General features: G+C 41.9%; 1 protein-coding gene across 9 annotated transcripts in view; it reads right to left on the bottom strand.

Annotated features, from left to right (window-relative positions):
- The window catches only part of ARHGAP26 (Rho GTPase activating protein 26), a 509,638-nt gene that overhangs the window by 206,261 nt on the left and 275,534 nt on the right, over positions 1-27,843 (bottom strand). For all 9 annotated transcript variants that reach the window (XM_074381099.1, XM_010338421.3, XM_039467604.2 and 6 more), the window contains exon 13: positions 1,564-1,629. In XM_074381099.1, the coding sequence (XP_074237200.1) occupies positions 1,564-1,629 (66 nt within the window). The remainder of the gene's footprint in view (positions 1-1,563; positions 1,630-27,843) is intronic.

Genomic DNA, 27,843 nt, shown 5'->3' with positions numbered 1-27,843 from the left:
CTGCTCCCAGAATGGGCTCATACTGAGCAGCTGCTTTGTAACTTGCATTTTTTAAATAATATAAATAATTTTTTAAATGCTGTATGTTAAAAAGTATATTTCCATTGCATTGTTAGTGATTCATAGTTTTTTATTATACAGATGTACCTTTGTTGATTTAACCCATTTGTGAGACATTTGATTTTGTACCTTAACACCACCACTGTGTAAACATCCTATGGCTCAACCTGCCCCACATCCTTATTTCCTCAAGACCAATTCCCAGAAATGTCACCTACTTCCACTTTATATTCTCTAGATATATCTCACATACCTTAAGAGCTGCCTTAACTCTTTAAGGGAGGTACAGCAGAAATAACCGAACATTTTTAAAAATGTTTCCACACATTACAACTGTTTTGGAAAGAATATCTTTTGACAGTATATATAAAGGCAGGTTTTAAAATTCTTTCTCTTCCCTCTACTTAATGCTTCATAGTTCTTATTTTTTTTAAGTGTATATCTTTTAAAGTGTGTATGTCTCAACTCTCTCTTCCCTCTACTGAATGCTTCACAGTCCTTATTAATTTTTTTAAAGTGTGTATGTCTCAGCTGCTAAGAGATATGAACCCTGCTTTAAAAGGGAATTTCTTTCAACTACTTAAAAAGGGCTGGTAGGCTGAGAGGCTGTAGAGTAAATAAGATTCACATCTCTGACAACGGTTCAAATCAAATCCAGTGGAAAGATGCTTAACAGCTTTTCTCAGGGGTGAGATAGACAAGTACACTCAAGGCTCCAAACTGCTGGGACCGAGGACTCTCCTTCGTGGCAGTCTCTGAAGAAGGGATGGAGACCATCAGGATGAACCATCTTCCCTGAGCTTAATGTCCTGCTCCTACAGACCTGGAAAAGGTCAGCGTGCAACATGGGCCTAACCCCTTCTCTCTACCTGGGTGGTCCGCAGGGACTAGCTCCCCAGAGCACCTTAGCTTCACAGACCGCAAGACGTCTGCCAGAGAAAATTCAGGGTGTCTGTGAACTTAAACAGGAAAACAAATACATCTTGATCTTCACTAACCTATAACTGACATTAAGCTTTTCATTCCATTAAGGATGTAAGCAAAAAATCACAGGAGCATGAGTGGTACCTGCAACTTGGTCGGAAATCACAGATATTTTCATAACACATTACAGATATTCTGGATATCGTGAAATATCACTGCTCCCAAATTATGTTGGTTTTCAGACCCACTACTATCACTTATAAAGTGTTAACAAAGAAACACATGGATCATGACACCCTGTGTTTTTAATATTTTAAAAATTGAATTTCAGTAACGGTTTCTACAATCATATGTATTTCAGATATTTAAAACATTTTTCTGATCAGCCAAAAAGTTAGTGACTCAAAATCAGTAAGAACCTCCTGCTTGAGACCAAAAGGACTTGTGGAAATCTACTGACAATGGCACTTGGGGAGCTAATGAGTCACTTAAAGTCAGGAAACAGCAGGTAGCAGGTCTGACTCCTCACCAGATGCATGACCTTCCACGACAACAATGCCATCTGTTAAACTACTTTACCTCTGGTTTCCACAGCATGGATGCATTTCCTGATTATGCTGAAACCAATGCTGTCCAACTGCGCAGCTGAAAGAGCAAGAGAAGGGCAGTCAAGTCACTGGCCATGAAACTCAACCTCAGGACAGGGCTTACCCAATCCAGGATGAATCAATCGCATGTTGTGGCTACATAGCCCTTTAATTTTTCCCAATAACAGTACAGGAATAACATCATAACAATAACAATAGCTGGCATTGATTGAGAGCTTTCCATAGGCTAGGTTCAGTTTTTAAGTGCCTTGCACGTATTATCTCATTTAGTTATCATAGTAACCTCAAATTCTAGGAATCTATAAAATTATCTTTTAATTTACAGGCAAAGAAACAGCAGCACAGGGTGATAGGTGCCTTTACATTGCTTTGCTATTAACAGAAGCTGTAGAACTAAATGCAGTCTCCTTCAAAAAGTACAAATTGGAGGTTCCAAGATGGCTGAATAGGAACAGCTCCAGAGTGCAGTTCCCAGCAAGAACAATGCAGAGGGTAAGTGCCCACCACATTTCCAAACAAATTTTCACTGCCCACAGACCAGGAGATTCCAGGGCTGAAAAGCACCAGGAGTTTTCAGCATGGCAGTTTCAGCTGGTACCGGTTTGGTGCATGGAAACTAACACAAATCTGGGCAGCTGTTTCAACAGGCGCCTAGAATACCTGGGAGACAGAGCCGCCCATTCAACTGAAAGGGAGGGGGCTGAGACAGGAAGCCAGGCAATCTGGCTCAGCAGGTACCACCCCCACAAAACAAGCAATCTGTAATGCTCTGGATTGAGAGTTTCGCAGCAAACCAAGCTAGACCCAGGACGGTCCAATTCAGTGTGGGGGGGAAGGGTGACCCCCACTACTGAAGCAGTCTGCCACTACCAAGGCAGTTCACACAGCAGCTGAGCAGAGCCTGCGACAGCTCAGCAATACCTCTGCCGGCAGACTGTGACTAGACTACTCCATGTGGGGAAGGACATCTATGAAAAACGGCAGCAGCATGACAGGAACTTATGAATAAAGCTGACCTTCCTAGGACAGAGCACTGGGAAAAGAGGCAGTTATGAGTTCCGCTGTAGCAGACTTAAAGGTACCTGCCCAGCAGCTCTGCACAGAACAGCGGAGCTCCCAGCACAGCACTTGAGCTTCTATAAGGGACAGACTGTCTCCTCAAGCAACTCCCTGACCCCCACATACCCAAAGAGACACCTCATAAGGGAGAGCACAGGCCAACATCTGACAGGTACCCTTCTGGCACAAAGATAACAGAAGAAGAAACCAGCAGTAACCCTTACTGTTCTGCAGCCCCCGCGGGTGATCCACAGGCAAGCAGGGTCTGGAGTGGACCTCCAGCAGTACTGCAGCAGAGGGACCTGACTGTTAGAAGGAAAACTAAGAAACGAAAAGAAGTAACTTCATCATCAACAAAAAGGATGTCCACTCAGAGACTCCATCTGAAAGTCACCAACTACAAAAACCACAGGTAGATAAAGCCACTAAGATGGGAAGAAACCAGTGCAAAAAGGATGAAAACACCAAAAACCAGAATGCCTTTCCTCCTCCAAAGGATCACAATTCCTCACCAGCTAGGGATCAAAGATGGATGGAGAATGAATCTGAAGAATTGACAGAAACAGGCTTCAGAAAGTGGGTAATAACAAACTTCTCAGAGCTAAAAGAACATGGGCTAACCCAATGCAAAGAAACTAAGAACCTAGAAAAAAAGGTTAGCTGGCTAACTAGAATAAACAGCTTAGAGAAGAATATAAACAACTTGATGGAGCTGAAAAACACAGCACGAGAACTTCACGAAGCATACACAAGTTTCAACAGCTGAACTGACCAGGCAGAAGAAAGGATATCAGAGACTGAGGATCAACTCAGTGAAATAAAACAAGAAGCCAAGAATATAGAAAAAAGAGTAAAAGAATGAACAAAGCCTCCAAGAAATAAGGGATCATGTGAAAAGACCTAATCTACATTTGATAGGTGTACCTGAATGTGATGGAGAGAATGAATCCAAGCTGGAAAACACTCTTCAGGATATTATTCAGGAGAACTTCCCCAACCTAGCAAGCTAGGCCACCATTCAAGTCCAGGAAATACAGAGAACACCACAAAGATATTCCTCAAGAAGAGCAACCCCAAGGCACATAATCGTCAGATTCAGCAGGGTTGAAATGAAGGAGAAAATGCTAAGAGCATCCAGAGAGAACGGTCGGGTTACTCACAAAGGGAAGCCCATCAGACTCACAGTGGATATCTCCACAGAAACCCTACAAGCCAGAAGAGAGTGAGGGCAAATATTCAACATCCTTAAAGAAAAGAACTGTCAATCTAGAATTTCATATCCAGCCAAACTAAGCTTCATAGGCGAAGGAGAAAGAAAATCCTTTATAGAAAAGCAATTGCTGAGAGATTTCGTCCTCACCAGGCCTGCCTTACAAGAGATCCTGAAAGAAGAACTAAACAAGGAAAGGAACAACCAGTACCAGCCACTCCAAAAATGTACTAAATGGTAAAGACCATCAACACAATGAAAAACATGTGTCAACTAACAGGCAAAACATCCACCAAGCATCAAAATGGCAGGATCAAACTGACATAACAATATTAACCTTAAATGTAAATGGGCTACATACCCCAATCAAAAGACACAGACTGGCATATTGAATAAACAGTCAAGACCCATCAGTGTGCTGTATTCAGGAAACCAATCTCATGCTCAAAGACATACATAGGCTCAAAACAAAGGGATGGAGGAAGATTCATCAACAAAACGGAGAGCAAAAAAAAGTAAGAGTTGCAATCCTTGTCTCTGATAAAATGGACTTTAAACCAACAAAGATCAAAAGAGACAGAGAAGGGTATTACATAATGGTAAAAGGATCAATGCATCAAGAAGAGCTAATGATCCTAAATATATATGCACCCAATACAGGAGCACACAGGTACATAAACCAAGTACTTATTGACCTACAAAGAGACTTAGACTCCCACACAATAATAGTGGGAAACTTTAACACTCCACTGTCAATATCAGACAGATCAATGAGACAGAAAATTAACAAGGATATCCAGGACTTGAACTCAGATCTGGACCAAGTGGACCTAATAGACATCTACAGAAATCTCCACCCCAAATCCACAGAATATACATTCTTCTCAGCACCGCATTGCACCTACTCTAATATTGACCACATAATTGGAAGTAAATCACTCCTCAGTAAATGGAAAATCATAACAAACCATCTCTCAGACCACAGGGCAATCAAATTAGAACTCAGAATTAAGAAACTAATTCAGAACGACACAGCTTCATGGAAACTGAACAACTAGCTCCTGAATGTCAACTGAATAAACAATGAAATGGAGGCAGAAATAAAGATGTTCTTTAAAACCAACGAGAACAAAGACACAACGTACCATAATCTCTGGGACACATTTAAAGCAGTGTCTAGAGGGAAATTTATAGCAATAAATGCCCACATGAGAAGTGAGGAAAGATCTAAAATCAACACCCTATCGTCAAAATTGAAAAAGCTAGAAGAGCAAGATGAAGAAAACTCAAAACCTAGAAGAAGACAAGAAATAACTAAGATCAGAGCAGAACTGAAGGAGAGAGAGACACAAAGAACCCTTCAAAAATTCAAAAATCCAGGAGCTAATTTTTTTAAAGGATCAACAAAATAGACCACTGGCCAAATAAATAAAAAAGAAAAGGGAGAATAATCAAATAGATGCAATAAAAAATGATAAAGGGGATATCACCATTGATTCCAGAGAAATACAAACTACCATCAGAGATTACTACAGACAACTCTATGCACATAAACCAGTAAACTTAGAAGAAATGGATAAATTCCTGGACACTTGCACCCTCCCAAGACTAAACCAGGAAGAAGCTGAAACCTTGAATAGGTCAATAACAAGGGCTGAAGTTGAGGCAGCAGTTAATAGCCTACAACCAAAAAAAGTCCAGGTCCAGATGGGTTCACAGTTGAATTCTACCAGACTGTAAAGAGCTGGTACCACTCCTTCTGAAACTATTCCAAACAATACAAAAAGAGGGACTCTTTCCCAAATCATTTTATGAGATGAACATCATTTTGATACCAAAACCCGGCAGAGACTCAACAAAAAAAGAAAACTTCAGGCCATTATCCATGATGCAAATAGATGTAAAAATCTTCAACAAAATACTGGCAAACCAACTGCAACAGCACATCAAAAAGCTTATTCATCACAATCAAGTAGGCTTCATTCCGGGGATGCAAGGCTGGTTCAACATATGCAAGTCTATAAATGTAATCCACCACATAAACAAAACCAGAGGAAAAAAGCAAGATTATCTCAATAGATGCAGAGAAGGCCTTCAACAAAATTCAACAGCCCTTTATGCTAAAAACTCTCAATAAACTAGGTATCAAAGGAACATATCTCAAAACAATAAAAGCTATTTACAACAAACCTACAGCCAATATCATACTGAATGTGCAAAAACTGTAAGCATTCCCTTTGAAATTTGGCACTAGACAAGGATGCCCTCTCTCACCACTCCTATTCAATATAGTATTGAAAATTCTAGCCAGAGCAATTAGGCAAGAAAAAAAATAAATAAATAAAGAGTTTTCAATTAGGAAAAGCGGAAGTCAAATTGTCTCTATTTGCAGATGACATTACTGTACATTTAGAAGACCCCATCATCTCAGCCCAAAATCTCCTTAAACTGATAAGCAACTTCAGCAAAGCCTCAGGATATAAAATCAATGTGCAGAAATCACAACCATTTCTATACACCAATAACAAACTGAGAGCCAAATCAAGAGCAAACTCCCATTCACAATTGCTACAAAGAGAATAAAATACCTAAGAATATAACTAACAAAGGATATAAAGGACCTCTTCAAGGAGAACTACAAACCACTGCTCAAGGAAATAAGAGAGGACACACAGATGGAAAAACATTCCATGCTCATGGTTAGGAAGAATCAATATCATGAAAATGGCCATACTGTCCAAAGCAATTTATAGATTCAACACTATTCCCATCAAGCTACCAATGATCTGCTTCACAGAACTGGAAAAACGACTTCAAACTTCATATGGAACCAAAAGAGAGCCCACACAGCCAAGACAATCCTAAGCAAAAAGAATAAAGCCAGAAGCATTACGCTACCTGATTTCAAACTATACTACAAGGGTACAGTAATCAAAACAGCATGGTAGTGGTACCAAAACAGAGATATAGACCAATGGAACAGAACAGAGGCCCTGGAGGCAACACCACACATCTACAACCATCTGATCTTTGACAAACCTCACAAAAACAAGCAATGGGGAAAGGATTCCCTATTTAATAAATGGTGTTGAGAAAACTGGCTAGCAGTGTGCAGAAACTGGACCCCTTCCTGACACATTACACTAAAATTAACTCCAGATGGATTAAAGACTTAAACACAAGACCTAACACCATAAAAACCCTAGAAGAAAACCTAGGCAAAATCATTCAGGACATAGGCATAGGCAATGACTTCACGGCTAAAACACCAAAAGCATTGGCAACGAAAGACATAATAGGCAAATGGGACCTAATTAAACTCCAGAGCTTCTGTGCAGCGAAAGAAACAGTCGCTAGAGCGAACCAGCAAGCAACAGAATGGGAAAAAATTTTTGCAATCTACCCATCTGACAAAGGGCTAACACCCAGAATCTACAAAGAACTAAAACTGATTTATAAGAAAAAAACAAACAAACCCATCCAAAAGTGGGAGAAGGATATGAACAGACGCTTTTCAAAAGAAGACATATATGAGGCCAACAAACATATGAAAAAATGCTCATCATCACTGGTCATTAGAGAAATGCAAATCAAAACCACAATGAGATACCACCTCATGCCAGTAAGAATGGCAATCATTAAAAAATATGGAGACAACAGATGCTGGAGAGGATGTGGAGAAACAGGAACACTTTACGCTGTTGGTAGGAGTGTAAACTAGTTCAACCATTGTGGAAGACAGTGTGGCGCTTCCTCAAGGACTTTGAAATAGAAATTCCATTTGAACCAGCAATCCCATTACTGAGTATACACCCAAAGGATTATAAATCATTCTACTATAAGGACACATATACACGTATGTTCATAGTGGCACTGTTTACAATAGCAAAGACCTGGAACCAACCCAAATGCCCATTGATGATGGACTGAACAAGGAAAATGTGGTACATATACACCATGGATTACTATGCAACCATAAAAAATGATGAGTTTGTGTCCTTTGTGGGGACATAGATGAATCTGGAAACCATAATTCTCAACAAACTGACACAAGAACAGAAAATCAAACGCTGCATGTTCTCACTCAGAGGCGGGTGTTGGACAATGAGAACACATGGACACAGGAAGGGGAGCATCACACACTGGGGTCTGTTGCAGCGGGGAGGCAAGGGAAGGACAGTGGGGGGGCAGGTGGGAAGGTCGGGGAGGAATAACATGGGGAGAAATGCCAGATGCAGGTGACTGGGGGATGGAGGCAGCAAACCGCATTGCCATGTGTGTAACTATGCAACAATCCTGCATGATCTACACATGTACCCCAGAACCTAAAGTACAATAAAATAAAAATAAAAAATAAAGTAAAAAAAAAAAAAAAAAAAAAGGTGGCCGGGCATGGTGGCTCATGCCTATAATCCCAGCACTTTGGGAGGCCAAGGCAGGTGGATCACGAGGTCAAGAGATCGAGACCATCCTAGTCAACGTGGTGAAACCCCATCTCTACTAAACATACAAAAAAACTAGCTGAGCACGGTGGCACCTGTAGTCCCAGCTACTCAGGAGGTTGAGGCAGGAGAACTGCTTAAACCCAGGAGGCGGAGGTTGTGGTGAGCCGAAATCGCACCATTGCACTCCAGCCTGGGTAACAAGAGCGAAACTCCGTCTCAGAAAAAAAAAGAAAGTACAAATTAAATGGTCTATAAATGTTGGGTAAGTGCTTAAAATAGATGACCTCATTTAATCCCAGTAAGTCCTCCAGGCTGGCATTATCATTAGCCCATATCACAGATGAAGAAACTGAGGCTTGGTAAAACAAAATACCTTGACCAGACGTCCCCAAACTTTTTACACAGGGGGCCAGTTCACTGTCCCTCAGACCGTTGGAGGGCCGCCACATACTGTGCTCCTCTCACTGACCACCAGTGAAAGAGGTGCCCCTTCCTGAAGTGCAGCAGGGGGCAGGATAAATGGCCTCAGGGGGCCGCATGCGGCCAGCGGGCCGTAGTCTGGGGACGCCTGACCTTGACCAAAGATGCAGGGCCAATTCATGGAGACTTGCTCTAGAGCACATCACATCAAACTGCCTTAAATGTGGCCCTGAGTAAGTATAATCCTGCTCAGGTGACTACAAGAAAGGAAAAATAGAACAAAGGAAAAAAGAAGAAAAATGATCCAGAGGAAAATTAAAACAGCCAAGAACAGACACTACCTAAGAAAGAAGCACGAAAGCAGTGTGGCCATCCTCTAGGGGCAAATAGGCAAGTGGTGACAGAGTTCTCATTCAGAAAATAAATGATCAACAGCAGTAACTCCTTCCACAGCAGAAAACCAGAGGCGGCTAGAAATTTCTAACCTGACAACAAGGCTGGAAATTCACTCAAATCCACTCCCATGTTTCGGTTACCCACTGATAATCTTTAAGAATGGGTTCATCTTTGACCTTCTTAGGACATTAGGACAAGACATTCTACCACTTAATGGTCAGAGTGGAAAAGAAAATGGCAGAAAGTAGAAAAGCGAGTATTTATAAATGACTTATGATTACCTCGGGGAAAGTAATAAGCTTGCAATATATGAGAAGTGAGCAGAACCTGAACTTATCTTGGATCTAATATAAATGGAATCTTTCTCCAATTCTTAGTATATATGGGTAAAGTTAGATCCAATGAATAATTTTTTATTTTAATTTTTTTATTTCCATAGTTTATTGGGAACAGGTGGTATCTGGTTACATGGGTAAGTTCTTTGATAGTGACTTGTGAGATTTTGATGCACCCATCACTGAAGCTGTATACATGGTACCCTATTTGTAGTCTTTTATCCCTCACCCTCTTCCCACCCTTCCCCCTGAGACCCCAAAGTGCATTGTGTCATTCTTACGCCTTTGTATCTTCATAGCTTAGCTCCCATTTATGAGTGAAAACAGACAATGTTTGATTTTTCATTCCTGAGTTACTTTACTTAGAATAATAGTCTCCAGTCTCATCCAGGTAGCAGCAAATGCCATTAATCATTCCTTTTTATGGCTAAGTAGTAATCCATCATATATACACCACAGTTTCTTTAACCACTTGTTGATTGATGGGTATTTGGGTTGGTTACACATTTTTGCAATTATGAGTTGTGCTGAAGATTTTAAAACATGTTCTTAGTAACTGAGAATTCCCAAAATCAAACTAAAACAGAATGCTAATTCTTAAAACAACTCTTCCCAAAGTGAAATATTAATAGTTCCCATATTTACATAAATACTTATTGCTTAATGATACTTACTAGAAACATACTCAGCCTCTAGGATAGTAAGTACCAGGATAAAACAAAACAAAACAGAAAAACAATGGTTTTCTCCCTGGAGATTACTTGCTATACGAACCATTCTTCTTATTCCCTTAAATGGTAAGGAGCCTATTAACTCAATCCCTTGTTTTTCCCAGTATAAATCAAGGATTTTCTCTGCAAATTGTGGCATTTCAAGATTTCTGATTACAAGCTGAAAGCTAAATCAAAATAATTCTTCCAAATAAAACTCAATTAATTCATGCAGCAAGCATTTTTCACATTTGATAACAACCTATAATACAGAGGCCAAATATCTGTTAGAATCTAGGGGAGGATTTAAAAAAAGAGCTTTATTGGTATATAATTCATATACCATAAGTTTACCAATTTTAAGGGTACAATTCAGCAATTTCTAGAGTATTTACAAAGTTGTTTATTAATCACTATTATCTAAATCCAGGACTTTTTTTTTTTTTTTTTGAGACAGAGTTTCACTCTCGTTGCCCAGGCTGGTGTGCAATGGCACCATCTCAGCTCAATGCCACCTTTGTCTCCTAGGTTCAAGTGATTCTCCTGCCTCAGCCTCCTCAGGGATTACAGGCATGTGCCACCATGCCCATCTAATTTTGTATTTTTAATAGAGCCAAGTTTGCTCCATGTGGGTCAGGCTGGCCTTGAACTCCGGATCTCAAGTGATCCACCTGCTTTGGCTTCCCAAAGTGCTGGGATTACAGGCGTGAGCCACTGCACCTGGCCACCATTTCTTCCCTTCTCCCAGTTGTGGGAGAATTCCTTTTCTACGGAATTGTCTATTCTGAACACCTCACATAAATGGGAATCATACACTGTATGATCTTTTATGTCTAGCTCCTTTTACTTAACATGATGTTTTCAAGCCTTAGACATGATGTAGCATCAATACTTCATTTCTTTTTATGGTTAAATAATATTCCATGGTCCAGATATATCACATTTTGTTTATCCATTCATCGGCTGACAGATATTTGGGCTGCTTCCACTTTTTGGCTGTTATGAATAATATTACTATAAACATCTGTGTACAATGTTTTGTGTGAACTGTTTTTTTCATTTCTCTCGAGTATGCACCTAGGAGTGGCATCGCTGGGTCACAGGATAACTCTATGCGTAACTTTTTGGAATTGCCAAACTGTTTTCTAAGCAGCTGCACTATTTTTCATTCCCACCAGCAATGTATGAGAGTTCCAATTTCTCCTAATCCTTGCCAACATTTTTTATTGTCTTTTTTATTACAGCCATCCTAGTGGGTGTCAAGAGGTATCTCATTGTGGTTTGGACTTGTATTTCCCTAATGACTAATAATGCTGGGCATCTTTTCATGTGCAGGGAAGGATTTTCATTCTTTTATACAGTAGTCAGAACAGAACCTACTGGAAAGGATTTGTTAGATGGGGAATTACATTTTGTGTTAAAGGAGGTTTCCAAAATGTTTATAACTATGATTCAATTGTCAGGTGAAGTATTTTAGTTCTCCTCTGAGAGGTGCTTAAGATAATATTTTCATAGGAATGAAAATCAAAGAAGTCTGGGAAGAAAGAACTGCCATTTTCCACAGTGCTCTGGGGAGCTGCAGGCACTGACTCTGAACTTGGATATTTTAAGAGTAGGATTGTGAACATGGTCTTATTCTAGGCATTGATGAACTTCTGTCCTAGACAAAGGCTATTTCTTTACCCCACGAACATCGATAAAAGTTTTGAAAAATTGGAAAGAACCTAGCATCTGACAGCAATGACCCTAGTGATTAGAAGATACATGCATGTAGGGCCAGCAGCCTAATGAGTGGACATAATCCTCCAGATGCAAATCAGTTCTTGAACCTTCTTTTGTGGCACTATAGGAAGTGGATCCTTTTCTAGGTTAAGTAATATGTAGCGGAAAAGAATAAAATGGAATCTTCCAAATACAACCAGAAAATAACCAAAAATTTACCCACCTACATTAACTAAAATTACTTATTTTGGGAAATGGCAAAGCAAAAACCCACATTCAATCTCTGAGTAAATGTTCCTCCTTTGGTTTTCCCAACATTACAGATTCTCCAATTTGCTTTAAACCAACAAACTCCCTTTCCTGGAATAAGTCTTACACAGATGTTACACATAAAGGTTTTACACATCACATGTGTAATGCAGTATTTCTCAGTTTATCTTAGTTGTCTAAGTTCAAATGGATACAATATTTACATGTGCAAAGTTAAATATGAGCCAAAGATAACTTTGTTAGCCTCTTATATATTAAAATTGCATATTGATGATAATTATTTACAGTTCTATAAACAGACAGCACTGTGTTAAGAAATGGAATCTCTTTCAAACAACAGTTTCCCCAACAAGGAACTCATGAAACACAGGTTAGCAAACACTGTTCTAAACCTCTGAACTGGAACTAGTGTAAATTATCACATTGCTTACTGCCTGGGCACCCCATCTCTCTCTTTTCTTCCACACACACATGCATACACAGGCACACACACACAGAGCTTGGTTTCTACTCTAATCAACTTGAGTTTCCTGCTGACATCATGATTAGGTTACTAATGCTAACTGTTTTATTATTTATCATGGACCAAGTACCATTAATGTGATAAGGACTACAGTGCACACATAACCAGATCATTAGCCCAGAGGGTATATAATCTAAGTTAATTGAGATCTCCTAGTCTGAAAAGCAAATTCCCTCTAAAAGGTTTAGAACACTATCAACACCAAGCCATGTTTGCTAATGACAGAAAAAGTCTGAGTGGCCCGCCAGATGGGGGCGGCTGTCCTTAATCCCCTCAAGCAGGTGATTCAGCTCTTTCACTGAGCCAAGGCTCAGAAAACATCAGGGATTTATGTGCAATTTCTATATCCTTATAATCTCCAGAAATAATCTGTCATTAAGTATCTACTAGGCTTGCATTAGCCCCTTAATTTGACTTGCAATGAGTTGTCGCAGGACTTGTAGTTCCCAGGCCCAACATCCACTGCCCTGCAGCGGAGGCTCCGGCTGGCTTATTTCCCTCCCTCAGCCTCAGGTTCGGCTCTGCCCAGTGTACACACAGAGCAGCCCTAACAGTTGTTTCATCATGAACATCGGCAGAGCCTGCACCAAATGCCCAAGTTGGCCTCCCAGGTTAGAAATATGCCATCCTCTTCACTTTCATTTCAAATTTTGAAGCCTTGTTGCTTTGTCTCCTTTCAGAAAAAGGACACTAGGGCAGCAAAGCCCATTTTCTCAAAGTTCTCTGGAGAACATGTGAGCACAGGAGAGGTGGGGTTATGCTCAGTAACCTTGAAGAATCTTAGGGAAAACCACAGAAGTGGGAAGAGGATGCCTTAGGCTATATCGTGAGGAGGGAGGCAGGTTACACAGAGACTAGCTGTCTTACTGCAAAGGGATTAAAAGAACAACTACAAGGTATAATCACACAGCATAAGGTATAATCAACTTATTTTCTTGTCTAAAAGGAGGAGGCTTGAATCACTTGAACCCAGGAGGTGGAGACTGCAGTAAACCTAGATCGCACCACTGCACTCCAGTCTGGGCAGACAGAGCAAGACTCTCTCTGAGAAAATGAAATTAAAAAAAAAAAAAGAGGCCAGTGGGCCAGGGAGAGAGACATGGATTTTAGCATAACCGCCACTGTTATACATCCATAAGGCCACTGCCAGGCTCTGAAACATCTGGCATCTCACCTGAGATACTTTTCTCTGGCTCTTCCCAGGTATTAAAAAAATGAGTGTGTAGGTAGTGGAAAAATTATAATAAAATCACAAGTATCACCCTTGCCACCCCTACTACTTACTCCTCATATCCAAGTCATCACGAAGTCCCTCAACTGGATCTTCTAATGCCTCTTAATTTTGTCCAAGTTTCTCCACCGTCCCCATCACCATCCTGGTCCCTACCTCAATCATCTGTTGCCAGGATGACTGCATTAACCTCCAGGCTGGTCTTCTTACACTTCTTGCTCCCTCCTGTCTGCCCTCTGCATTGCAGCCCCCATGGTCTTGACAAAATCAGAGCCTATCACCTCCCTGCAGCACCTCACTGCCCCTTGGAAGAATAATCCCGATCCTTCCATTCTCACAAAGCTGTGTGTGGCCATACCCTGCCTGGCCCTCCAGCTTCCTCAGGGACCATGGCCCCAGCTCTCAGCAGCTAGCCACACTGGCTGTCTTTAGAGAACAACTCATCATGCTTTCTTCCCAGCACAGACTGTGGATTTCACATGGGAGCCCTTTGGCCCAAGTAACTCACATTACTCTCCAGGGTCCCTTCTTCAAGAAACTCACCCAGACCTTCCCACCTAGGTTAATGCACCCATTGTGCACTCGAATACAGCACCAACCTTTCCCTCAGGCTATGATGCACCACTACAAATTTACATTGATGTGTGTGATTCTGTGAAAAATGTCTACCAAACTAGAATATGTATTCTTGAGGGCAACGGTCCAGGTATATTTACTTCACTGGCTACTACAGCTCTATCTTTCACCATCAGCTATAGCGCTGCATAGGAATTGGAAGTATGTGCATGCGTGTGTCATTTTTCATTTTAGATACATGAATAGGCAAATTAGTGAATGAATGAACGGTAGAGAGAGTTGCCGAGGGGCAGTGTTTCAAAATGACCTTTCAATTTATATAAACCATATGAGAGTAGATGAGTTCTTTAACCTTCTAGTCCTTTGCTTTCTCTTTTTGTGTGATGATATAAAGGTTAAATAAAGAAATGAATAGGCTAATCTAACCACTTCCTTCCTTCCTGTAATAATACAGGCAGGCCACCTAGCAGTGCAGCCCAAGAATGGGTCCAAGAGAAAGGAAGAACAAAAGTGGCACAAGCCACGCCATGAAACACAGGAGACAAAATCAAGTTTAGGTTTTCCTGGATGCTTTTAGACCTCCTGTGTTTTGTCCATCAAGGCATTATCATCACTGAGCTGCACATGGTGTGAAGCTGGAGCTGAGAGGAGGATTTTTCCATATCATACAAACTCGGTCATCTAAACAAAGGTCAACAGGGGCCTGAGGCCTGAGGGTCAAGAGAGTCCCTGAAAACACAAGTGTTCTCCCCTAAAGCTTCACGCTGCCCATGACACCTGACTCCGCAGGCTCAAGGGCCCCTCTTCTGAACATCATCGACCTGCTGTTGCTCAACTCCAACCTTCAGTACTCAGAAAACCAAGAAATTTGGCAAGAAGTGGCCAAACTGCCCATTTTGAGTAGAAGGAACCTTTCCATACCATAAGTTGACTGATGGACACTACACATATATATATAGTCTATAAAAACAGCTCTCGAGGACATGCCCCAAACTACCCTACACATGCATCCCTGGAGTTCTAACCAAACCCTGGGCAGACAAATCCTTATTCGAAGGAGAGGAGCTAATTTACCGAATTAGCCTTAACATGTACTAGAAAGGGTTACTGTTCCTAAAGCTGGTATTCAACAGGTTTTTCCTAGTCTGATTTTTTTCCCCTGGAAACTTATTCAATTTTCCTTTGATTAAACAAAAAAAACCACACAAAACCAAACCTTTGTTGTTGGAGAAACAGAATTTGCCAGAAGCACTGGAGGTTGTGCCTACAAACAAGAGGATCGAGGTTGGGTGCCACGGCTCTCACCTGTCATCTCAGCACTTTGGTAGGAAGAAGCGAGAAGATCCCAGAGGCCAGGAGTCTGAGACCACCCTGGGCAACATGGTAAGAGCCTATCTCTACAAAAAGGTTAAAAAAAATTAACTGGGCATGGTGGTGTGCACCTGTGCCCTAGCTACTCAAGAAGCTGAGGCAGGATGATGGCTTGAGCCCAAGAGGTTGAGGTTACAATGAGCTATGATCATGCCACTGCACTGCAGCCTGAGCAACAGAGCGAGAACCTGCCTCTTAAAAAAAGAAATGCCAGATATAGGTAATGGGGAGGAAGGCAGCAAACCACATTTCTATGTAGGTACCTATGCAACAATCTTGCATGTTCTTCACATGTACCCCAAAACCTAAAACGCAGTAAAATAAAAATAAAGAACTGAGAAGTAAAGGATATTTAACACAAAGAGACAGATGGATATAGGAAATTGTTGAGTTGCTGTAAGCAGGCCACTTCAGGGGCATGTTCTCACCACAGACATTTACTCAATTTTCCCATGTGATTTGCTCTTTGGAGTCTGTTCAGCCTCCCTCATTCTGAATTTAATCAGTTTCAGCACCCTTAAAAGCCATGGAGAAAACCACCTACATTGAAATGAGCATAAATTTCACCTGAAGAATAATTTCCAATTTGCACACACACAGAGGGAACACTAGAGGGGCTTGTGTGTTTTCCCCTAATCATGTGAAGCCCCAGGGTTGCCAGGGCTCCCTGGGCTATGGTCCCTGGAAAGCTCTCCTCATCGTCGCAGCTCTCAGAAGTCTCAGCGTGGCCCAGGAAAGGCAGCCAACTGGTTCTTAATTATCCAGGTGTGCATTCTCTATTGTGGGGGTTACCCACAGCCAATTTTTAATCCCAGATCAGCGCTTCAGGGTCCCCATGCACCATCCCACTCCACTGCTTCCTGTACCCTACACCAGACTATTTATTCTCTGCTTCCTGTTTGGTATGCTCAGGGAATGGGAACTACCTTTAATATTAACTGAAGTCACACAGACAGAAGTGGTATGCAGTGGAAACTGAATGAGCTGTAAAGCCAGACATACCTAGATTAGAACCCTGCCTCTGCCACATCTGGCTGGATATGACCTTAGCTTTGCCTCTCCAAGCCTCACCTTCCTCACCTGTGTAATGGGGATAACCCACCAGGATGGTATGAGGGTCAAATGAAATATAAAGCAACTGGGATTTACTTAATATTCAATAAATGATCACTACCAATATGATCTAGTATTACCAACATTAGAAAGTTACTACATCCGAATATTTGAATGAAACCTTCCAGTTGACGAAATACTTTTGATATTGAAGTTCATGTTATCTTTATGATATCCCATGGGGTAAATCTTGCCACTCTTTTTACTCGTAACTACTGTGTTTTCACACTAATGAGTGTAATCAGGGATACTACATTACAGTTTGTAAAATAAATTAATAAGCTCTAGTTTATTTGATTTTCCCAATATCTCTGCTAAGTTTTTATGATGAGGAAAGCCAGACTCATGTTAAATGGTAACAACAGCAATGATAACCGTGGTTAACACTGAGCAGAGACGACTTTGCTCTGAGTGACATTCTGAGGTGCATCATTTTCTTATCATCAGCAGCAGCAGCATCCCTATTTTGTACATAGGAAACCTATGCTCAGTCAGGTTAAGGAACTTCTGTAAGATTGTAGCATTCGTGAGTGGTGAAACCAAGATTTTATGTAACTTAGTCTAAATTTAGAGTTCATCCTCTTCTACTCTTTGCTTTCTGCTGAAGACAGTCAGAAAGGAACTGGGGGTTGGGGATCAGGTTTTGTGGATCCTGCCATTTATATTCCAGTAGTAGCTCTCAACTCTAGTGAACAAGAGTGCACTTGTTGAAATGCAGATCCTGGGCCCACTCCCAGCAATTATGCATCAGTACATGCAAGAACCCCACTTGGTAGCATATACCAAGCAATTAAAACTATTACCACCAAAGACTAACAAAAATGACTGCTGATTTAGTCAACTGCCAGTACCCATACCGCATTCCCCGCTGGACGACAACTACTTGGCAGTGCTATGCATCTTAATATGAACGCTGGACTGTGCCACTTTGGTATTTGGGATGATTCCAAGAGGTCCACAAACATTTCTCAGTTATACATTTATTTTAATGAACATTAGAAATTAGTGATTTGTCATAGCATATTTCTTTTTTAAATAAACTGAGGTTAAAAAAAGGCATGAATTGCTTTAAAACCAGTAACTAAACTAATAATAAAATTAGTGTATGTATATATTTAAAAAGTCAGCCAGGTGCAGTGGCTCAGACCCAGAATCCCAGTACACTGGGAGGCCAAGGTGGATAGATCACTTGAGGTCAGGAGTTCGAGACCAGTCTGGCCAACATGGTGAAACTCTGTCTCTACTAAAAAAAAAAAAAAAAATTAGCTGGGCATGGTGGCAGGTGCTGTAATTCCAACTACCTGGAAGGCTGAGGCAGGAGAATCGCTTGAACTAAGAAGGTGAAGGTTGCAGTGAGCTGAGATTGTACCACTGCACTCCAGCTGGGGTGACAGAATGAGACTCCAGCTCAAAAAAAAAAAAAAAAAAAAGAAACCATGAAGGTAACAGAAATAATACATCAGGGAGCTCAAGTCCTAATGTGTCCCAGAACAGGCGCTATGTTCAAGCTAGCTGAAAGAATGAGATGGGAGAAGACCATATTTACCTTCAAGATTTTCTGTTTCAGTAAGGTCATCCTTGATATTTGCTTTCTCTCACACTCTACATTCAATTCACACACCACATCCAATCCATTAGCCGATCCTGTCACTAATAACGTACAAACATATCCAGAATTTAACTACTCTTCACTATATCCATTACTAACACATTAATCCAAGCCGCCATCAGCCTTTGCCTGGTCTGCTGCAGTCAATCTCCCAACTGCTTCTACTTTTGAACCCTCTACGGTTTACTTTCCACCAGCAGTCAGAGTCACCTTTTAAAAACATACATCAGGCCATGTGCGGTGGCTCACGCCTGTAATCCCAACACTTGGGGAGGCTGAGGCAGGCAGATCACCAGGTCAGAAGCTTGAGACCAGCCTGAAAAACATCGTAAAACCATGTCTCTACTAAAAATACAAAAAAAAATTAGCCAGGATGGTTGCACACTTCTGTACTCCCAGCTACTCAGGAGGCTGAGGCAGAAGAATTGCTTGAACCCAGGAGACAAAGGTTGCACTGAACCAAGATCGGACCACTGCACTCCAGCCTAGGTAACAGAGAGACTTTGTCTCAAAAAACAACAACAACAACAAAAAAAAAAACACAAAAAAACAAGCCCATATATCAGCTCATGTCATTTACCTGATCACAACTCTCCAGTGACTTCTCCTCATACTAAGAATGCAATCTTATCTCCTGACCCCACGTTGGGTAGCCCCAGCCTACCTGACCACTCTCCCCGAGACCCCCTCCCATCCGGGCACAACTGTCCTTTCTGATATTTAGAACGCAAGTAGCTCACATCACCTCAGGGCCTCTGCACGTGTTGGTCCCTCTGTCAAAAACACTCATCTACCCACTCTTGACACGTTTCCCTCCCTTTGTTCAGGTTTCTTCTCAAATGTCACCTCTTTAGAGAGGCCTTCCCTGTTCCAGGTATCTAAAATCTCTGCCCTCTCCCTTATTCTCTATCTCCAGGCTCTTATTTTTTCAAAGTCCTCATCTCTACCTGAAATTATACCTTTGTCTACTTGCTTACCCTTTGTCATCAATTTCTTTTCATGGTATATGCTCCATGAGAGCAGAGACAATCTGCCCTGTTCAGAACTATATCTCAATAAATATTTCCGGAATGAAAGAATTAAATACAATCCATGTTTTCACCAGCTGAAACACCAGGAGCTGACAGCTCAAAAGTCCCCACATTCCAGGAGTCTCAAATAGTGAGCAAGTGGCCGAACATATGGGGACCTTCTAGAGTTCAGCGCCTCTGTAGTGAGAAGCATGAGACACACAGGATTGACAGAGATCTCATTCATATCCTGACCTCAAAGCAAGAATACTGCTAGTCAAATTTTCTTCCCTAGCCTACCAGATACAAAGGCATCTATTTATTTTTCATTGTTTTTTGAAAACAAACACAGAGAAAAATAAGCTGAAAGAGACATAGAGTAAAGTAAAATATGTAGCAGGAACAGAAACAAAAGCCTTTGCCTGGATAGGAATAAACCTACCAGCTCTCAGCCTTAGTCAAGGGAGGCTCTAAAGAGTGTTCTAATTCTGGCTGGGTGTGGTGGCTCATGCCTGTAATCCCAGCACTTTGGGAGGCTGAGGCAGGTAGATCATGAGATCAGGAGATCAAGACCATCCTGGCTAACATGGTGAAACCCCCTCTCTACTAAAAATACAAAAATTAGCTGGCCGTGGTGGTGCGTGCCTGTAATCTCAGCTACCTGGAGGCTGAGGCAGGAGAATCACTTGAACCCAGGACACAGAAGTTGCAGTAAGCAACTGCAACTCCAGCCTGGTGACAGAGCAAGACTATCTCAAAAAAAAAAAAAAAAAAAGTGTTCCAATTCTTGGGACGAGACAGGCATCCAAGGTGACAGTACGTGGGTTCTTGCACAGCACAGGCTAAGGACTACCTATACATCTGCCTGGGATGGAAGGAGTACTTCCTTGTGGGTTTCTACTTCTGCAATCTCCTAGTCCACCTTAAAATTCCAAATCAGGATAGCAGCAAAAGAGCAAGGCTTAATGCATACCGCAGTAACACCGACCAGCTTAATCAGGACCATTTGTTTCCTGTATGGGGATCTGGACATCCTGAGAATGAATTACACAGTGGCCTCAATTCCTTTCTGCCTTGAGGTGGTTTTACACTGATTTCTCAGCTGAAAGAGATCATCACCAGCTTTCTGAAGGTGGAAGTGTTTCAAAGAACCAACTGCCTCTGCCCATCCGTGTCGCTTTCCTGCCTTTACCTATCCATCCTCTTACCTCGAAATGCTCTAAGAACAATTTGTTGGTCACAACAAACTCTGAGGCAGCGAAGGGCAGGGAAAGAGAGGGCATTCAGAATCCAAGGCCTGGGATTTGAGCCCTGGTGTCTCCACAAACTGGCCGTGTAGGCTGAGTATACTTCACCTCTCCAACCCATTCCTTTTACTTTTACATGCAGGTGTTGTGAAAATCAAATAAGGCAATGACTGGAGGAACTTTAAAGAGATTGTACAGTGCCATGCTTTTATATAAATGGGCTCTGGTTTTGGATAATGATGACATTATTGGTCATAAGTAGAGCAGAGGGCAACATGTAATAATTGCCAAAAATACCAGGTACCACTGAGCAAAGGATATCCATCCTAATCTCATTTATTCTTCCCCCCAAAAAACCCCAAAGACTTAATTATGAAAACTATTCCCACCTTCAGATAAAGAAACCAAGGCCTGGAAAAATTAATATCTCAAAATCACACACTCAGTAATTCATGGGGCTGGGATTTCAAACCATGTGTGCAATACTCCAGAGTTAACACTTTGAATCACTACTCTACCCTCAGCTAAACCTTACATGCCAAATGTGAGCTGCAGGCTCTGACAACTCTGATCAGTGCAGGGAGTGACCACCAGTTTGTCCTCAGAATGAAGTCTCAGTTTTCACATCTGTAAATGGGGTCAATAATTGTATCTAGCTCATAGGGTTCTTAGGAGGGTCAAACGACATAATGTATGTCAAGCAGTGAGCATGTTGCACAGTACACAGTATGTACTCAATAAACATTAACCACATTAACCAGAAGACTGTACTCAGTGACAGCGGGGGAAATCTTTTAGTCTCTGTCTCTACAATCCCTTGCACTGGGCTTTAGGGGTTAAAGATGTAGCCAGGGACCTGCTCACTGTCACTTGGCTGAAGCCCAAACTGGGATGCCAACGGGTGGCTCACACCTGCTCAGGCTGCAGCCTGCTGCCAGTACAGAGCCCACGTCACTGAGGGAAAGGGGAATATTAGGCCATGGCAAAGGCTGCATCTGCCAGTCTGAAGCTAGCTGAGAGAGAGGGTGGGTTTGTTCAATGTCTTTTAGGACAAGCAGAAAGGCTTCTGATTATCCAGGCAAGTTCAAGGAATATTACCAGCAGTCATAGCTTTAGGGGCCAGGGTCTCATCAAACAAAATAGTGGGGAATCCAAATAATAAAATCTCTGCAAAAACAAGTTGTTCCTGCCCCTTCTTACTCTCTCCAGCCCCCTGGCCTCCAAGCCAGGGCTATTCTAGAGCTGAGGTGTTACAGCTCAACTAAATATAATTCAAGCTCGATGCACCACGCAGCTGTTGTTGCACAGGCAACTCACAATGAAAAGTGAGGTGTAGAAAGTCAGCATCTAGGGAGAGCTAGAATCATACCACCTCGCCTGACTATGGCTCAGATGAAAGTGGTGGCCACGGACACTGCATGCACAGGAGGGAGGAGAAAGGGGAAAGAAAAAGGATGTGGGGAGTGAGGGTTGGAAGGAACACAGGCAAGGGAGGAGAGTGTCTGTCCTCTCTCAGCTCAAACCTGGCAGGCCTGGATAGAAAGCTGGAGGGGATGCTGCACTCAGCTGACTGCCTCGTGGGCCAGTGCACAGGAGGCCAGGCCACTGTGCCCATTAATGCCTTCCACCCTTCTTAGGTTTAAAAGGGGAAATGTTCTATTTATAAGCCACCAACCAGTAGAGACCTGGCAGCCTCTGGATGGCTCTGATCCCAAAAGGATCCTGGTTACCGGTGGCTGCCTCCTCCTGCTTCTCAACTGTGAGTGTTCTAACAGCAAAAGGCCAAAGGTGACTAGAAGCACAAGAAAAAAAAAATCCTCTTTTCTGCCCTCGGGTGCTTTCATGAGGCTGTGGATTTCTGGTAATGGCTAAAGGCTTCAGAACCTTTTAAAAACAGTGGCCCAGGCGATCCCATCAAGGCTTTCCCTACAGTTTTCAAGCATGAATCTCCTTTTCTGTTCTACAGATCAAGGGAAGCTAAGGCTCAGAGATGAAGGAAATGTACAATCAGAGGCACGACAATGGGAAGCAGAGCAATGGAAATGACGTCCCTCCCCATCTCCTCTCCTGGTCCTCAGTCTTGTCCTCATAAAACAAGGCAAACCGGAATAAAACACCATCAGGGAGTTTGCTCTGAATGACAGCCTAAAGCAGGAGGAGTGGATGTCCAGAAGCAACACGTAAAGCATTATGCTGTGGTGCCAAATCCCTGTGGGAGAGTGGTGGGCCACACTAAGGGTCTGACGCTGGGGATGCCAGTCAGTGAAATGTGTGACCCTTGTGTCCCCAGCACTGTGCACAGTTGTTTGAGGAACCTAGCGCTCTAATGAGGTGGTGCACTAAGAAGGAATATGGGACAGCCCCGCAGCCACAGAGAACTAGAGAGGTTAGATGTTGGAGTCTGATGATGAAATTCCTTCCGCTCACCCTGGGTGGACCACATATGACAGGATGGCGGAACAGATCGAAGATTTCAAGCATATGAAGCGTCACAGGGGGAAAAATGACACTGGTGATCAGGCAGGCTTGGGTTTGAATATGAGCTTCACCATTTCTCAGCTGTGCTCCCTTGACCTCTTTAAGCCTGTGAGCTCCTTTACAAACTCAGTTTTTGTGAACAGCATTTGTGCAAATGGCAACCCATCGTGGGACACTTTCATGCTCCCTGTCAAAACCTCATGCCATCCTATTTAGACTAACCATAAAAACTTAACCTTGTGTTAAGCCAAGTGTTAATAAACTACAGTCCCTGGGCCAAATTCACCATTGCCTGTTTTATAAACAAAGTTTGACTGGAAAACACCCACACCTGCTCATTTCCATATTGTCTATGACTGCTTTCACACTACCATAGTAGAGTTGAATAGTCCTATAAAAATAAAAATATTTACTATCTGGCCTTTTACTGAAAAAGGGGACCCCTGAGCTAAACAATAACGTTTATAAAATCAGGGGATTGGTGGGCAAAGTGGTTCATGCCTGTAATCCCAACACTTTGGGAGGTCAAGGCGGGCGGACCACCTGAGGTCAGGAGTTCGACTAGCCAACATGGTGAAACCCCAACTCTACTAAAAATAAAAAAATTAGCCAGTTGCAGTGGTGAGCACCTGTAATCCCAGCTACTAGTGAGTATGAGGCAGGAGAATCGCTTGAATACAGGAGGCAGAGGTTGCAGTAAGCCGAGATCATGCCATTGCACTCCAGACTGGGCAACAGAGTGAGACATCATCTCAAAAAAAAAAAGAAAGAAATTTAAAAAATAAAATAAAATAAAATCAGGGGATTTAAGAGTATTTATGTTCCCTACAATACACATTAAAATAAATATAGAAATCTAAATAGTAATTTAAAATACACTATCTCAAATGACCCAGTACCACCAGTGGTGTGCATACCCCCCTTTTAAGAAATACAGTAACGGGATTAAATAAATGAACACTCATAAAGCACCAAGACTGAGAAACAGTAGCAGGTTGTCTTCCTCCATTTGAGAGCAGTGCTACCAATCCAGCCGGCTTTTCCTTTCCAGTGGGCTTTTCCTTTTGTTGAGGGAGCAACTGGCCTGGCCAGATAATAAGAGTGTTAACCAAGAGTAATTAGGCACTTACTAACTAACGTGCCAGATATTAATGTGCTGAACTTTCATCCTCACAATGAATTTATGAAGTAGGGGTATTATTATCCTCATTTTATGGAAGAGGAAATGGAAGCGCAGAGAGGCCCAGCACCTGTCCAAGGTTCTATACCCAGGATGCTATTCTACACCAGCCACAGTGTACTTCTTCATGCAAACCCTCTCTCTAATACACATGGCAGAATCTACCCAAAGAGAATGATCTGAGATATGTACAGAGATATGCTCAGCGTTATTCAAATACAAAGGATTCTTATAAAAGCACTAGATTAGGCTGGGTGCGGTGGCTCATGCCTGATATACAAGGCCATTACTGATGAAATTAATAACTTTCGAAGTTATTATGAATAACATAAGCCAGGGTTACCCATAATGCCAAAAACCTGGAAAGAACATTAGTCTAACAATAGTAAATGGTTCAACAAATTAACATACAGTCCTGTGACAGAATATTGAAAAACCATAACAGATGATACTTCTAAACATTTTCATGACATCAGAAAATCCCTGTAATTTTTTAAAGCAGAATAAAATGTGTATATTCAACATTGCTAATTAAATTAAAATTCATACTGACATTGACAAAACACACACAGGATATTATTTTTAAAAGGCAAGAAAGAAATAACTCTGGAAATAATATTACCCAATAAATTTCTGATTGAATTTTTGAAAATCATTTTGCTATGTCTCTAATATTCTACAATGAGTTCCTATTACTTCTGTAACAAGAGAAAATATATATTTTTAAACATGATTAGACATGAGGTTCAGAGATTCAATGTCCAGACCCTACAAATGACTAGATCCTGACTCCAGCTTTGCACAGGGCATTCCCTCTTCAGTCACTGCTCTTCTCCCCATCTCCCAGTATGAATGACAAATTGGCAAACTGCAGTGGGTTCTTCAGCATTATTCAAATACCACGGATTCTTATAAAAGCACTAGATTAGGCTGGGCATGGTGGCTCACACCTGTAATCCCAGCACTTTGGGAGGCTGAGGTGGGCTGATCATGAGGTCAGGAGTTCGAGACCAGCTTGACCAACATGGTGAAACTCTATAACTACTAAAAAATACAAAAATCAGTGGGGCCTGGTGGCGCACTCCTGTAGTCCTAGCTACTCAGGAGGCTGAGGCAGGAGAATCGTTTGACCCTGGGAGGTGGAGGTTGCAGTGAGTCAAGACTGCACCACTACACTCCAGCCTGGGCAACAAAGCAAGACTTCATCTAAAAATAAATAAATAAAATAAAACAAAATAAAATGAAATAAAATCCTCGATTAAAAACAAACCGGGAAAAAAAGAAAGAATTAATACTTGGAAGCAAAGAGGAAGTGTTATATTTTCTTCTGAGGAGGAGGAGAGAAGGGAGGAAGTTTCCATTTTTTAAGTGTTTTCTAACCAAGATGGAATCCCACTCTGAGTTCACTCTCAAATCCATGAACTCTGGGCATGTAGTCTGAACCCTGGGCACTTCTGTAGATGGTATGAATATGGTACACGCCCACATGATGTAACTGGGCTGTCTATTGTTCCCCAGTGGTCTGAACCTCCATGGCAGATCACATGAGCTTTAAAGGTAGAGACAGACATGCGTTCTAGTTATGAGTGTCCTTACCTCTTGGAACTCACATATCTCAGTGCCATCTGCCCTTAAGAACTCCCAGAAGGCTGGGCATGGTGGCTGATGCCTATAATCCCAGCACTTTGGGAGGTCAAGATGGAAGGATCATGTGAGACCAGGAGCCCAAGAACTCCTAGAGGCATTCACTGAATGAAGAGCTACCGGAAGCCTGGACTCCTGCAGTTTCACCCAGCACAAGATCCAGGTGGGAGTAACAAGAAAATGTTGAACAAGAGTGACAAGTAGAATGAACTACATAATGTCATTTTGAAAAGCCAGATGGTCAGTGTTGAACCAGGTCCTGACATGCATGAGAAGGCATGCTTGCAGCAACTTCAGTATATTCCTTTCAGAATAACCCGATTAACATATGGAATTGGAGTTAGTACCCACATGGAGGAAAGTGGCACTATAAAGTCAAGATTAGGAGACTGAACCCTCTCTGCCTCAATCTGTCAGACTTCAGCCTTCAAGCAGCTGGAGAAGCAGTGGGAGGGCAGCATTCCTGTAAACAAGCTAATCTTTACAGAGTTAAGTAGGCAGCGACATTTGTTATTTAAAACGTCAAGCTTGGAAAAGACCAACTCACACTAGGAGAGTCTGCCCTTTTCTTAACTCTCTTGCACTGGACTGGTGTGTTCTCTCTGACAAGTTATCGGCTTTCTAACCTTCCCTCAGGTGGGACAGCAGGATAATAGCAGCCTGGGCTGAGAACAGGCCTCTCGTCCTGCTTCCAACCTGGACTCATTACAAAGAAAAATGAACCAATTCTCATAGTCTTTGGGGAGTAAATCTTATATCTCCCTAAAGACTGTCCCTACCTTGCAGCCAAAGGTACGGGACAGCAAAAAGACATGTAGACTCAGGAGATATGGCAAACGGGGCTGCAGAGAGTGAGATGGGAGAAACGGTTCTTGCCCAGGGCACTCTTGTTCTTTGTAATAATAAAAAGGGGCAAATCAATGACTGCCAGATGACTAAAAAAAGCTTAAGAAGAAACAAAATCATACTTTCTTCTCTATTACCTATACTCCTTTTCCCCCCTTCCCTTCTCTACTAGGTAGGAGTTTGGCCAATTAGAGAATCTGGTGTCACTGATGTAGATTCCTGACATTCTAGAAGCAAACCCAGAAAGGGTCCCCATTGGTAGTAGGGCTGGCAAAAATAAAAGACTGTTTTTTAAATTTAGTATTTAGGGATTAATTTGACCAGGAGCACACAAGATCTCTAGGCAGAAAAATAAAATTCTAATAAAAAACACTGGTCTGAATAAATGGAAAGATATTCAAAGCCCTCAGAAGACATGACTTAATATTACAAAGGTGTCAACTTTCTCCAAATAATCTAATGATTCAATGCAACCCCCAAGAAAAATTTCCCTCAAAAGGAAACTTCTTTTTTTTTTTTTTTTTTTTGAGACAGAGTCTTGCTCTGTCACCCAGGCCAGAGTTCAGTGGTGCGATCTCAGCTCACTGTAACCTCCGCCTCCCGGGTTCAAGTGATTCTTCTGTGTCAGCCTCCAGAGTAGCTGGGATCACAGGCGCCTGCCACCATGCCTGGCTAATTTTTATATTTTTAGTAGAGATGAGGTTTCACCATGTTGGCCAGGTTGGTCTCCAACTCCCAACCTTGTGATCCACCCGCCATGGCCTTCCAAACTGCTGGGATTATAGATGTGAGCCACTGCACCGGGCCGGAAACTTCTTAAACTTATTCTAGAATTTATACAGAAGGATAAAGACTC

This window comes from Saimiri boliviensis, chromosome 1 (assembly GCF_048565385.1).
Source record: "Saimiri boliviensis isolate mSaiBol1 chromosome 1, mSaiBol1.pri, whole genome shotgun sequence".
Classification (NCBI taxonomy): Eukaryota; Metazoa; Chordata; class Mammalia; order Primates; family Cebidae; genus Saimiri; species Saimiri boliviensis.
This window is presented reverse-complemented; position numbering and strand designations above follow the sequence as displayed.